Below are 15529 nucleotides of genomic sequence, written 5' to 3'. Positions count from 1 at the left end.
TTCTGTAAATAATAGTGAAATAGAATGTGAATAGTAGTGAAAAAGTTTGAGTTAAGATGTTTTATTGAGTTTTGAAAAATGAATGAGAAAAAATTGAATAAAAATATTGTAAAGTTAAAAAATTATTTATTAAAATCATTTTTGTTTTAAATTTGAAAAAATTGTATTATTTTTTTGTGTTTTGTTTGGAAGTTTGGAAAAGTTGTAATGATAATATGAAGAAAATTGAAAAATTGAAATTGAAAAATATTTTGTATTTGAGCGATGTTTTAAAAAGAAATTTTGAGATGAGATGAATAGACTATTTTGTTTCATAGATGAAACTTAAGAGTTGAATAAAAAAATTTAGAATATATTTTTTTAATATTATTTTTATTTTGAAATTTGAAAAAGTTAAATTATTTATTTTCTTTAGTGTAGAGATTTAAAAAAATTATAATGATGAGATAAGATAAATTAAGAAGAATTGTGAAAATAAACGAGACAATTTAAAAAATAATCTTCTCATATATTTTTTCTCCTCCGCACGAGTTTCTCTATTTGTCTTTCTTCTTCAATATATGTTTTTGTCATTTATAATAAATTGACTAATGTGATACATTTTAAGCAGTCTAATAAATTAACTCCTTACTCGAGGAGTTACGTGGGGTTTAAATTTTGCCAAAATTCTATACTCATAGATTTAAATGTCGTGGGCCCACATAACGTGTGTATCAATCTCTCGAATTGGATCATCTAATTCAATTAGGCAATTGAGAAGGGTCCATATTAAAATACATCACATGAACTGATGTAACTAAGATAACAACATCATTTTTTAAGAAAAATTAGTTTTTAAAATATTTAAAAATAATTATATAGGAGTTATGCTATCAATCTCTCTTTAGAACAGTAATTCCGTTCTCATGGATACAACGGTAACGAATAAGATGCAGACACGTAGGCAATTTACATACAAATTTCATGAGCCTCACTATGAAATAGTAAAATCAAATACACATAACCCATTATATAAGTATTGCCATTATACTAAATATGTGCAACCTTTTTTTGTCACTTTTTGGACAAATGGGGATGGCAATTTAGAAATGAGTTATCCTACACCCAACCATTATCAAGAAGGTTAATTTTTTTTTTTAATTTTTAAATACTTTAAACATTTAAAATAAAAAATAAAAGTCACAAACTCATTAACAAATATTTTTATAATAATTAAGTGAAAAAAAATAAAAAAAAATGGGTAAGATCCGAGCCCAATATTAATTTTTAGAAATTGATATACTTTTAAAAAATATTATAAATTTAATAATAAAAATAATTTTATAATTTAAATGTAGTAGAGTCTATAGACAGACACGTAGATTGGCGAAGAAAGCAACGAACCACAACCGGTAGAGTTGGAAGAAAGGTTCGTCCAACGAACCATAACCGGTAGAGTTGGTTTTCTTGGTAGGGTTGAAAGAAAGGTTCGCGGTAGAGTTGGAAGATAGCAACGAACCATAACCGGTAGAGTTGGCGAAGAAAGCAACGAACCGTAACCTATAAAGGCTATAAACGAGATTCAAAAACCTAAAAACCAACTGTACAACGGCAAACAAATCACGAATGCCTTGCTTTTGCTTTTTCAAAATGGAAAATTTTATAGAAATTTTTTTAATATTTTTAAAATTTTTTTTTTTAAAATTCTTACCGATGGACCCACCGCCAACGCACACGCGCGACCTATACCCAAGACCTTTTCCTCTTTGGACGGCCAATCCTCCAACAAAAAAAAGAGAGAAAAATCTTCATTCCTTCCTCCTCCTTCTTCCAACTCAAATTCTGAACCAGAATTTGACATTAACATTCAACGCTTCTTGGGTTGGGTCCTCTTGATTCCCTAAGGCGCGCCCTCCATAGCTCGCCTTTGCGAAATTGACAAACTTCATGGCCCAATTCTACAAACTTACATTCTCTTCCACCTTCATCATCATGATCGCCGTACTCTTCACCATTTGCTCCGTCCCTACCGTCCGATCCGATGACCACTCCTCTGTCCTCCAACTACATTCCCAAGACAACGGCAAGAACGACGCAGATCTCTGCGGCGCAGTTTCTGTGCCAGCCTCCTGCCCCATCAACTGCTTTCGCGCCGACCCAGTCTGTGGCGTCGACGGCGTCACCTACTGGTGCGGCTGCGCCGACGCTCTCTGCGCCGGCGTCAAGGTCGCCGAGCTGGGGTTCTGCGAGGTCGGCAACGGTGGGCCAGGCCCTCTCTCCGGTCAGGCCCTCCTTCTCGTCCATATCGTCTGGCTCATCGTGCTCGGTTTCTCCGTTTTGTTCGGTCTTTTCTGATGGATTTTGAGGCGTTTCATGGACTTCATGTCATTGATTGATTGGTCTGGCTTTCTCTTTTTATTTTTTGTTCATTTTGTTGTGAGAATGTGGGCTAAAGGAGAGGCACTCGGTGCATTTTCTTTGCTCTGTACGTAGGATGCACATATATACGGCTATTGTTTGTCATTTCCTCCGATTCCTTCTGTTATATATATATAAATTCCCATTTTTTATCTTCGGTGATGGTTGTGGGTTTGATTTCGTTTGTGTTTTTGTTTTATTTTTAATTTGCATAAGTTATTGAGGATATCAGAACAGTTTTTATTATGTATGGGGAAGTATATAAGATGATCAAGCAAAATAAAGACAAAATCTTTAAAGGATACGATTTAGTTCTACTTATATAAAAAAATAAATATAGATAGAAGTCACTATTAAGAACATTCATTTTATATATATGATGTGGCATCATCTAGACTACACATCTTTTCAAGTGAGTATTGAGAACAATCAACTAGAAGTAACTACACAGTGAGTGTAAAATATGCACTGTTATAGTAGCTTCTCTCTCACATTACTTTATATAAAAAGAGATAAATATGCTTGGATATTATGGTTATTACGAATCGGGGTTCTTGAATTTGTGGCAGAGTTTGCGCTTCTGATCCAGCTCTTTGTTAATTTATTTTTGGCCACTTTGTTGTAAAGAGTTAAGAGCTTAAATATGGCTTTGATTGTTTGATTTATGAAGAAATTTTCACGAAGTTCCAACTGAACTCAGCCCCGAATCCAAAAGAAAAAGTTAGGGATTTTGATCTGTTTCTCTTTTTTTTTTTATTCAAATTTCTTTTTCGGATTTTGGAATAAGGATAATGCTAAAGTCACCACTAAACTCCAACTAGGCTTTAACATATGTTTTTTCAATTTTTTTTAATTCTTTTTTTTATATAGATTTTTTTAACACTTTTAAATATTTTAAAAAAATTATAACATCATTAAAAATACTTCCTTAATCATGAATAAAAAAAAAATTCAACTCCCACCGGGAAGACTAATATATATATTTGTTTATTTTGTGATTAAAGAAGTATTTGTTTAATGATATTCTAAATTTATTTTATTTTTTAAAAATATTTTCAACTGTTAAAATAATCTATGAAAAAATAACTTAAAAATAAATACATGCCAGAAGAGCGGTCGCTCTTGCATTATCCTTTGGAGTAGGCATCTTGTCCTATTTCAGTTGTTGTGCTGAGGAATCTCTAAATTATCTACTTCCATTTCTTTTTAATTTTTCTAGCTTCTACTCCTAGGAGGATGCTTTTTTATGGCATAATTGTACTCAATTTTCCAACGATGGCTTTCAAATTCTCTCCACATTTTCCTGTGCACTTGCATCAGGATGGAACAGCGACCTGTTGCCTCCCACCTTTCCATTACCAGCGGTTGTTTCACCCGCCGCCAGTGTGCTACACCTCATGTATTTATCGCAATATTTTGAATATCGTATTGAACGTCATATCAATCAAGATATTGAAACAAAATATTTTAATACCGATACTGTTTTGAGATAGCGTTTCGAGATAACGTTTCGGGATAGTCGATATATAAATAAATTATATATATAAATATATATAAAAATTATATTCCAAAATAATAGTCTATATATAAATACATATATATATAAATTATAAATAGTCTAATCTGAATTAGGGATTAAAAAATAAGTTTATAATTTGAAAAAATGAAAAAAAAAAAAACACACAGGCCGAAATATTGGCCGGTACCGGTCGAAATATAGGCCGATACAGGCCGAAATTTAGTCTAGTATGGCCGGTATTTTAACTGGTACGGAACAGATATAGTACCTGTACTGGCCGGATGGCCGAAACGAAAAATTTCGACTGTACTGACCGGTACGGTACGAAATTTAAAACACTGATTCATCGTGTCCGACGTTCGCCCTCATTAAATTTAAAAATTATAGGAAGCTACTCATCATCCCACATTACACACTTTACATATTTGACAATTTCATTGCCCAGTTACTTTCCAACGAAGCTATTTACAACATTCTCATCCATGTCTCATGCTCAACTAACAAACTTAGTTGAGAAGCCAGTGAAGATCCCGTTGGAACCCGTCAAGAAAAAGAAAAAAGTTATAGGCAGTCGCCTGATGTAAGCACGGGGCAAACGCGTCTGATGTGGAAAATTAAAAACGCACCGTTTCAGTATTTGACCCTTCGACTCTCCATCCTTCCATCCCCCCTCTATGTTTTGCTGAGTTCTCAACTGTTTGTCTTTTTCTTCATTCTTCTTTGATTGCTTACTCTGAATGTGGTACTGTTCATCTTCTTCTATTTTTCATTACATACAGTGGTTTGAATATGATCGAAACTTATTTAAATACAGAACATTTTACATATTCTTCCCATCCCAACAGTTACATTTTCAAATATTTAACTGAGTCTTATGAGTTGGAATTATACTCTCTCTCTCTCTCTCTCTCTCTCTCTCTATATATATATATATATATATATATAAACAACTAGTTATGGGTTTGGAAATGATCGTTTACATTGATTTAGTTTTGTACATTGCTATCATTCGTGCGGCTCCTCCTCTAGCATATAAAATAATGTTTTGTATGGCGGAATGAGTGGAGTGGGTCATATTAATGATGAATCGGTAGCCTTTTCCACAGTTTTTATGTTTTTTTTTTTTTTTTTATAGTTCTTGATTCTAATATTCTCTAATTGTAGTATGTAATCGTGTTATGTTTCATAAACATAGATGCATTGTGATTGATCGAACCCGCTAAGGGTTGCACCGGCATTTTTCAATCATAATGGCGCTCGGGCTAAGATCAAGGAGTCGAAAAAGTGTTTCAGTTTAGGTTCATTACCTTATCCATGTACAGGAGGTAAAGTCATGGCCTCCAACAGTCTTTGAAATCTTCTCGGTCATTGCTTATTAAGTGGGAAAATGGTTATCAAAATTCTGGGTCCCTTACTTGTGGGGTTAGGGATGAAATAATTGGAATTGGCGAATCCTTTAGGCTTCCGATTACTTTATGTAGGGAAGCGTCCAGAAAAGGCACAACCCATGAAAGGTTTTAGAAGAACAGCTTAGATTTTCTTGTATGAACCTCGAAAGGACAAGGCAGTCAAAGGTCAACTCTTGGGGACGGCTGCCATAAATCTTGCGGATTTTGGAGTTATCAAAGAAACTATAACCGTACGCGCTCAATTGAACTGCAAAAGGAGTTTCAAGAACTCGACGCAACCAGCTCTCTATGTGAACATTCAACCTCTTGATAGAGATAGTTCCAGCTCCTCACTGTAGGACAGCTTGTCAAAGGAAGTCTTGCTGGAAAAAAGCAAATCATTTTCGCAATTGACCAATGACGAGAATGATGAGGATGCTGAGATTGGGGCATTTACCGATGATGACGGTCTTTCATCACAATACATGACCTCTTCTGCTTTTGAGATTGGAAGATATTTGCCACAGCAAAGAGATCAGGTGTTCAATATCATTCATTTCTTATCGTTGTCACTGAATGCTTGCGAAAACGGAGACCCACGGTTCCAGATGAACAGGAGGATTTAGAAGCAATGTGAGTAGCTCAATCTCCCAGATCAGATGAGCAAGAAGTCGACGATTGGGCAACCATTACACATGAAGACGACGACTGCAAAACTATTACACGCAACCGAAAGGGAATCCAGACGCCATACGAGCAGGAAGACGAAGACCCAGATGATGCGGAGCTCTATTTCAGTGAGTTTTTTGGTTCTTTCTTTACGATTTCGGTTTCTAACGGGCTCCTTTTCATCTTATGCTTCTTCTTTGGTTTTTTTTTTTAATTGAAGTGATAATTAAAAAATATTATTTTAAGCGCCGACTATGCCCCGTTTACAAGTGCCGATTGTTCCTAAAAGAATTGCAAGTAAAAATGGGTAAACTCACCAGCTTTGTGAGCTTTTCCCAAGAAAAGAACAACTAACTCAGTGTCCTCTTTGTTGTACCACCATGTAACGAAACCAAAAGGAAGAGCAATGGCATCACCCTTTTTTATTGCAATGACATTCTCTTCGGATTCAGGAAGAACAATTCCAGCTACACCATTATCTATGGTGTAGAAAAATCAATGAAGAGTAACCAAAAAGATAATCTAAAATTTAAATTATAATAAAAATGGTATTGTATATCATGAGCAGCTAATGGTATTGGGGATCATATTCTAACAATAGTCTGTATCTTTGGTAGAAGCCATCAACAAAACTGAATTTGCATGAACTACTTTCAAGAGAAATTTCAAACTATTCTGGCACATGCCTAAACTACTTCAAGGTTGAGTGATATATATAAGTCATGGTGGTATTATGTTAAATTCCACGTATTTTATTTTCACGTATTGATGATATTCCAAAAGAACCTGAGAAATCTTATTTAAATTTCACCAACAAACTCAGTGAAGAATACTTTTAAAAGATTTTTTTTAAAAAATTGACATCTTATTCTACATAACAAAAAACCCATATATTCAATATATATATACCTTGGAGGACATAAGCAACCTTAGCGGAGTAAGAGTAACGAGGAAGAGCAAAACCGTTCTTTCCAAGGGCCAACTTGGCTGCACCAATATTGCCTTGACGCAGCGTGGGGAGCTCTGATGGGGACCACGCATAGTACGAACCACCATCGCCTCCATACACTCTCTTGGTCAATCTTGGAGAAAGATCAAGCTCCAATAAAGAAATGTGAAAAAGCAGAGAATATATGCATTCAAAGAGACTGAGAATGGTGTGGTGTGTGTGTGTGTATAGGCTAGCAGTCGGGAGATTGTTTTACTGGTAAAGATCTGCAATAGACGAGATGCTTTGTTTATTACTTTATTCAGATTAGAAGGACAAAAGGATAATATATATAATATAATTTATTAGGCCAAAAATGTATTTTCTTGATATATATATATCAAAATTAAGTTTATATTAATAACTTAATATTAATATTTATGTTTAAAATTAAAATTTTATGTTATATTGATTTTATATTATAAGATTAAAATTTATATGTTATATCAAGTGTTATATTACAAATTATAAGATTAATTTTATGTTTTATCATATGTTATGAGATTAATAGACTTGAATAATAAGATTAGAATTTTATATTAAATTAATTAAAAATTTAGCATATAATATATAATATAAAATAAACAATTATAAATATATATATAAGTCTGGTTTGATTTAAATTGATTTTCAAAATATGAAAACTAGTATGCATCGATTTTAGTTCTTAAGAATCGATATCGTATCGATACCTTACAAACTGGACCGACTTCATCAATTTGATCCAATTCAAGCGATTTTTTTTTTCTTTTTTTTACACCCCTAATTGTATTTTGTAAAAAGAGTTCTAAAATGAGAATGTTTTGATAAAATAATTATACTTTTATTAGTTATTTTATAAATATTTTGACAGTACTTTGCACGTTTAATTGGATTGACTTAAACGGCAGGGAGCTGAGTTATATATAGATTGAGCCATGATTATAAATTCTAAATTTTTGTCGTTATTTTCAAAATAATTTAGTCTGGAAAAATTCAGACTGAAAAATTATCTTTGAATTATCCGAACTACACTTGTAAAAAACTCCTTACCAAGGACTGTTACACTCCTGGAATTAGTCCGGACGCAATGACAACTGGTGCCAAACCATAAAAATAAAAGTATTACCTCAGAACTAGGGGAGGGGGAGGTTGGTTGGAAACGTCTCATTTCGGAATACGTGTTCCAATGTTCCAGAACAAACTAATATCATGGTGGCTTTCATAGTAAACAACACGATACGAATATTAAATCCAATCTGTCCTCCACAACGTAAGGAGGTATCATGCGTCAAGGATTAAAGCACCTAAGTCTCGAAGAGAACCAACCTATTTTACAATATTCAACTTGAACACAAATACTATGATTTCAATTTAACAAAATTAACGCAGGATAAATAAACTAAACTGATTTTGAAGCACATATCGGCTTAATTAACCACCGGTAATTTCGACAATACAAAATTGCAAATCAAATTCCAAACAAACTCATAATGTTATGCTCAAAAGTTTATAAAATGCAAACAAAAGGCGTAAAAGAAAAAGACCAAATCAAAAAACTAAGACAATATTTCTATCCCACCAGCAATTACTCCTCCTCAAGGATGGTTCCCTTCTCACTGACATAGATACCATCAAGAAACTTCCGGATATCCTTGTTCTTCACATGACATTTCTGCAAACCCAAAACAGAGGGCAGATCAGTAAGTGCAAGCAACATAGTATGAAAATGAATTTTCGGATTTGGGGAGAGAGAGAGACCTGGTTTATCAAGGCACAAGACCGTGAAACGAGTTCAATGTCATTCCCATCTAAAACTAGTTCATCCTTGACCTTTTCGGAACGGAGAATGGACACTCCATCAAGCATGTCCACTTTTCTTACCTAACAACCAAAAAATACAAGGTCCAATGAAATCCACATTTAACTATTGAATAAGATAAAGTTTAACATCAATGTACTTGAATTAAATCCCCTAGCAACATCAAAGACAAAAAAATGCACTCTCAATATATATGATCTACAAGACTTGCAAGATAGAAACACCTTGAGTAGTAACAATTTCCACAACAGCCACCACAGTGCAAACAAATGGCAACCAATATGAAACAAGAAAACAGTTTAAACAATACCAACTTCTCTATTCTTATCCGGCCCCCCTTCAAATCCTTTTCTTGTGTTTTGTGTGCAAATAGGCATCTACGCTTGATAAAAGCCTTATCCAAAGGATGCAAAAATGAGTTACCAAATGAAAAACTGACTTCGTCTACTTTATTCTATTACCATTCCGCTTCATGAGGTAATATAGTATCAGTACCAATAAAAAAAATGAAGTAATATGGCATCAGTGATATTTAAAAAGGGAAAGTGGAATATCCAATGCCACCATATCCTAAACAAATTTTCAGAAAAGGCACGGGGTAAAAAAGAACCCAAATTAATAGACTAACAGAATAAACAATATAAGATCTATCATGGAACAGGTAAACTATGAAATAACGCTTCCAGTTAGGAACCTTCCAGTAAAGAATCAAGTTACACCAACAATCTAATAAATTCAACTAAATAATGAACTAAGGTTCGAATATCGTTACTAATTCTCACAGATCAAACCACTATTCGTATATAAATAAGACAGATGACATAAAAAAAAAACAATAAACAAGCATCAAAATCCAAACGAAGCAAAAGACAGAACCTCAATAGAAGAAAAATCCATTTCACAATTGCCGGAAAGGTACCTTCTTTTCACCCAAAAAATTACGGATCTCGATGGACTTGTTAGCGTTGGTGATGCTAGCGTTGATGGGGAAGTGAGCGTACACGAACCTCATCTTGTAGCGGTAGCCCTTGGTGACGCCGGTGATCAGGTTCTCGACGTGGCTGAGAGCAGTACGGATCGACGCCGACGTCTTCCGGGATCCGAACCAGGCCTCAATCTTCAGCTTTCGCTTGCCAGCCTCGTCAGTGATGAGATCAAAGTCTAGATTGAGGTGCTTGAAGTTGCGGATGAGTTTACCGCGCGGACCCTCCACCTCGATGATCTTGGCGTTTATCTTGATTTTTACGCCGTCTGGGATATCCATAGTCTCCGACGAGAGAATGGTCTTCATTTTTGCTCTGTTACTGTCTCTGAGTCTAAGCGAAGCGAAGAAAATGGAGGCACCAAAACCCTAGAAACAAAAAAATGACTGGTGACTTTATATAGCTGTGACGAGTCTGTCTATAAAAAACGCAGAAACCCTAAAATGCTTCCCTTCGAGAATTAGAACCTAATGTATTGGGCCCAGCCGTTGAGAGGGTTTCTTTAGTTTACAAGTAGGAGTGATCCGTACTATATGCATAACTTTCGGCCCTCGGCCCATTCCCCAGCCGGCGGTTGTTTCACCCGCCGCCAGTGCGCCACACCCCCATGTGTTCATCCGTGTCTTTATATAATTTATTGTAAATTATATTATCTTTAAAAATACTTTATTTGCTTTGGTGCATTTTAACTTGGTGAATGAGCATCCTCCATGTTTTTAAGGTAATTTATTAAATGAGTTTCTTTAAATGAGTTTCTTTAAATCTTAAATATTACTTTGTAATTTAATGAGAAATTTTTTGAAAAATCAATATCTTATCACCTTGGAATTCACATATCCTGTAGAATTATCCTGTTGCTAGTGATGCTTTGGCTTATCACTTAGCATAGGGTATCAGGATGTCCTCCCTTAAATTCCCAACCTCTTTGTTGGGGCCGCCTGATACTTAAAAGATACCATATAAACTATTCTAATGAAGGTCTAAGTCATATCTGACTTACACATTAAAAAAATTAGTTAATGATACAATTATAGTTTCATTTAGAACTATTATAAAGAGTAAGAACTTCTCATTTCTAGATTATATGGGATCACATACACTACTTATCTTTATCACTTAGCAATTGTTGATGGAAAAGTTGACCATTGGAGAAGCTAAATTGGTAGCGTGCACTATGAAAAAGACACGATCCCGAAGAATTGCTTAATCTTTTATGGAAGTTTTACTAATCCAACCAAAGTAAATAAAATAGAAATATGAGACATAGAAGAGTTTCAGCAGGCAATTAGGATAAAAGAAAATATGAAGGCAGCTCACCTCGTAGAATCAAGGGAATGAGTGCAAGGGATAAAACTTGAAAGATGTACAATGTAAGTCAATTGAGATGCACTCATAACTCAGAAGATAGATAAAGTTGAAAATATTAGAATCATAGTATAAGATATGAAAGAGTAAGTTTTGAGAAAGTAACTATGACCAAATGATTGAGATGAGGTTGGTCCTAAAGGAGACATTGCCCTAGAAAGTGCAATATGTGCTAAGACAAGCAAAGATAACTCATTAGCTAGCAAAACATTCGTTGCTGGGAGATGGAGATCATATATGGATTGAAGAATATCCTAGTTTCGTTAAAACCATTGGTAATGCTAGCTAATGTTTGAAATTGCTTTTTATAGAAATGAGATGAGATAAAATGAGTTGAGAATATCCTAATTTCATTAAAACCATTGGTAGTTTAGCCTCATTTGTTTTTACATATGAGATGATATGAGATGAAAATTGAAAATTGAATAAAATATTATTAGAATATATTTTTTTAATATTATTATTGTTTTGGAATTTGAAAAAATTGAATTGTTTATTTTTTGTATGTGAGAATTTGAAAAAATTGTCATGATTAGATGAGATGAAATGTGTTGTAAAAACAAACGAGGTTGAAAGTTGACTAATCTAATTTGAGGTTAAAAGTTGAAAATTGATATGAGATGAGATAAAAGTTGAAAGTTGAATAAAATATTGTTAGAATATATTTTAATATTATTTTTGTTTTCAGTTTTAAAAAAAAAAGAATTGTTTATTATATTTTATTTAAGAATTTAAAAACATTTTAGTGATGAGATGAGATGATATGAGATGAGATGATTTATATAACCAAACGAGGCCTAATCTTGAGTATAGAAATCAAAGTGAAAAAAGTGATATATTAACTTAAAAAAATATGACCACTTAGGCCTACGTTGCCACGATATTGTTCTACGGAAGCGGGCGGGCTGTTAGAAGTTCGGCCCGGTTTTTTTGTTGTCGTAGGGAAGGGATTGACCTTTTTAACGCATATTCAATCGTACCGGCATGGCCCCACTTATTTGTTTTTGATCAGAGCATCAAGCAGCGCCACCCGGTTCTACTTTACTAAGCCCCGTGCTCGTCCAAGGAGGAAGTTTTCTTTACCCAACTCCCTTTTTTATAACAAAACCTATTGCTATTACTCTAGAGCTAACATTTTAAATAGATTTGCTAATGCCTATTTTGCTTCTCTTCATTTTCAATACTCTTCTATTAATTCATATAATTCAGTACTTCCTCCTCAAGGACATTTTTTTAAAGAATTACTTTTTCCTCTGTTCATTAAGAATTATTTACAATTTTTTTCTTCTCACTTTCAGAACTTTCACCCATCGATAAAAGGATCTAATCGTTTATTTTAAAAAGAAAAAGTAAAATGAGCACACTCACTCTTCATATATAATAAGAGATCTGTTATAGATATAAAAAGATTGTATAAAAATAAATACATAAATTAACGTGATTTTATGAAATTTATTAGATATATTTTATAAGAGTAATGCTACATACAGTCGTGGAATGCGCAAACGTCATGCAGTTGCTTTGAAAAAGAGTGAGATCTACTATTAAAAAATTAATTTCTTTTCATGTAGGTCTTATATTTATTCACTTTTTTCAAAACGACTGCACGACGTTTGCACACTCACGACTGTAAGTATCATTTCTCATTTTATAATAAAAGTAACTTTACAATTTGAAATGTCATATCAAACTAAGTCAGTTTGTAGATTTATTTTTTTTTGTACTCCATTTGTAACTAAAGTATTTATCATATAATAATAGTAAACTTCAACCATTATTAGTGTGAATTTTTAAAAAAAAAAAACCTTTAAATTAGAATACAATCACATTCATTCACATAAAATAGAAAATGTAATATTATTTTAAAAAAGTCATTAATACATATTTCATTTAAGCCGAAAACTCTCATTTTAGCAGAGAACAAATTCATCTAGAAATAATTAAAAAAAAATTATATCGGCTAAATTTGTTGTAAAAAATAAAGGAATTGCCAATAGGACAAACTTATATTTTTCTGAAACTCATAAGGTGTGGTCTTTCCTCCATACTTCTTTGAGGCCTTTCGTTCTCTACCAGACTCTTCTTTGTTTTGTCTCTCCTCCATCAAATTGGTTTTTTTTTTTTTTTTCTTTTTAAATCTTATTGGTACTTTACATATTTTTGTCTTTTAAACTGTTGGTGTTTTACTTCCAAGATAAATCAACATGCCTCATTATCAATTCCATCGTAGCATTCGTAACGATAAATACACAACACATTTTACAGTACATTTTACAATTACGTATTTGAAATGAAAGTATTTTTGTAATTTAATATTATTTTATAAGATATTTTATAAAAAAATACTCTTCATTTTAAGACATAATTCATGTGTAAAGTGTTGTAAAAATCTTCTTTTTTTTTGCCATATTTTTCGGTTGGTGCTAGCATCCAAAGTTTTATGGGAAAAGGTCATCTTCCACCTATAATCTACAAGATATTTACATTTTTTGACCCAATCTATCAAAACCTGCACCCTCAAACCACCAAAATATGATACTTAACACTCTAATTCAATTATGATAACTTGATCAACAAAAATTAGGTGACATGTCACAACTTTGACGTTCAAATCTTGGTGAATGGTGAAGTGCCAATTTTTAACAGTTTAAAGTTGTAATATGCGAGTTTCAGTAACCATCTGTATTGGTAGCTTGAGGGTATAAAATGTCTTTATTCCCAATTTTTGCTTTCCAAAGTGCAACCTATGATTTAGCTAAAACCACAAGTTAACCTTATTTGTTCATAAGAACTTTATTTGTTTGAGTTTGTGTTAAATTAATGTTTGAGATGTTTTGTCACACATGTTTATTTTATTTTTATTTTTGGTAAGCAATATGTTTAGAATTTACAATAAGACGGGAAACTTTTTTGTACAAAAAGGAAACAAAGATACCATAGTGATTTAGATTGCATCTTGAGTAAAACAAAGAAAGTAATCGATGCAACAACTTCAATGGTACCCACGAATTAAGATCAGATCTTCCCTCAAATCTCCTAATATAATACTCGTTCATGTGGTGGTACTTTAGAAAATAGTTTTTGAAAATGAGACGAGAATTACTGGCTATTTTAAACTTTTTCCCTTTCCTTCCTAAGATAAAAAAGATTCTAAGTTTAAAATTTAGATATACTCTATAAATCTAAGAGAGAGTTTTGCAGCGGAAATCATTAAATTAAATTAAAAGTCTTGTTTATAAAAATCTACTTTCATACATTACATAAAAATAAGCATAGGCTTCTGTCACCCTTTTCTTGGGTCATGTTTGTCCTGACACTTCTTACTCATGTTGTTCTTGAGAGGGGGATGGATATACATAAAAATAAAATGAGTCAAATACTCAATAAATATTATTTTATACTACAAAAAATATACTAACATGGATTTTTATTCATGTATTCATCATTCCTCTACATACTTCACGTAAACATTCATTTCCTTTAAAAACATTACAAGGTGTAGTTTTTTTTTAAAAATGGTTTTCTTTTCATGAAAATTTTCCACACCTTGTACATTCATTCATAAAGAAACTAAAGCATTCATACATTCAGTTTACTCTTTTCACTTTTCTTCTACTCGGTACATACTGTTACGCCTCGTGTATTGGAGTTAATGGTTTTTTGGATCCGGATTCCGCCCGTGACCACAGGTTGGAAATTCCTTTCAGTTAAGGGGCAACACTGGGTGCACTACTAGTACTACTTACTAGACAATGCAATTTGTCCAGTCTATTGGTACTATCATTCATTCATACAATTATGACAGTTACGTATTTTCATACATTAAAACATTCATTCATTTCATTTCATTCATTCATTTCAATACTTTCCTTTTCATTCCTTTCATTAATTCATCAGTCCATTTCATTTCATAAATATCGTTTAGAAGCATAAACGTAAACTTTATTTCATAACATTCTTTAAAAATCATTTCATAGCATCATTTAAAATTCATTTCACAGCATCATTTAAATACATTTTCATGGCGTCATTTAAATAAGTAATGATACTTATCATCCAAATTTTCATAATCCTATGATGTGATATTTGATAATTGAAGACTATTTATTATATTTTATTTGTGAACCTATCATTTAATGCCACATCATGGGATGATAAGAGGATGATGAGAAAATAAATGATGAATATATTTTTTCCATTTAAATACACTTTCATCTAGGGGTATAGAAAAAACTAAAAAACCAGTTGAACCGGACCGGACCGAACTAGTTTGTAACCGGTCCGGTGCGTACCGGTTCTTAAAAACGAAAACCGGTTTAAACCGAACTGGACTGATACATATATATTTTAATTTTTTAAATTATATACAATTTATATATATTATATGCTACATTTCTAATTAATATAACATAAAATTCT

The 15529-nt window shown here is 32.8% G+C and overlaps 2 protein-coding genes across 2 annotated transcripts; one reads left to right on the top strand and one right to left on the bottom strand.

The window, feature by feature from the left end:
• The first annotated feature begins 1765 nt into the window (after positions 1 to 1765).
• Positions 1766 to 2550, top strand: LOC108982579. Its single transcript, XM_018953992.2, has one exon. The coding sequence runs from the start codon at positions 1927 to 1929 to the stop codon at positions 2332 to 2334; it is 408 nt and encodes a 135-aa protein (XP_018809537.1). The 5' UTR covers positions 1766 to 1926; the 3' UTR covers positions 2335 to 2550.
• Positions 2551 to 8290: 5740 nt separating this feature from the next.
• LOC108996599 (60S ribosomal protein L9) lies at positions 8291 to 10244 on the bottom strand. Its single transcript, XM_018972580.2, has 3 exons — positions 9682 to 10244; positions 8702 to 8824; positions 8291 to 8615 (listed from the first exon to the last, which is right to left on the bottom strand). Exons 1-3 carry the CDS (start codon positions 10051 to 10053, stop codon positions 8529 to 8531), a joined length of 582 nt encoding a protein of 193 aa, XP_018828125.1. The 5' UTR covers positions 10054 to 10244; the 3' UTR covers positions 8291 to 8528.
• Positions 10245 to 15529: the final 5285 nt, after the last annotated feature.

The sequence above is a fragment of the Juglans regia genome, chromosome 13, assembly GCF_001411555.2.
Source record: "Juglans regia cultivar Chandler chromosome 13, Walnut 2.0, whole genome shotgun sequence".
Lineage (NCBI taxonomy): Eukaryota > Viridiplantae > Streptophyta > Magnoliopsida > Fagales > Juglandaceae > Juglans > Juglans regia.
The sequence above is the reverse complement of the archived record's forward strand: the minus strand, read 5'-3'. Positions and strand labels throughout refer to the sequence as shown.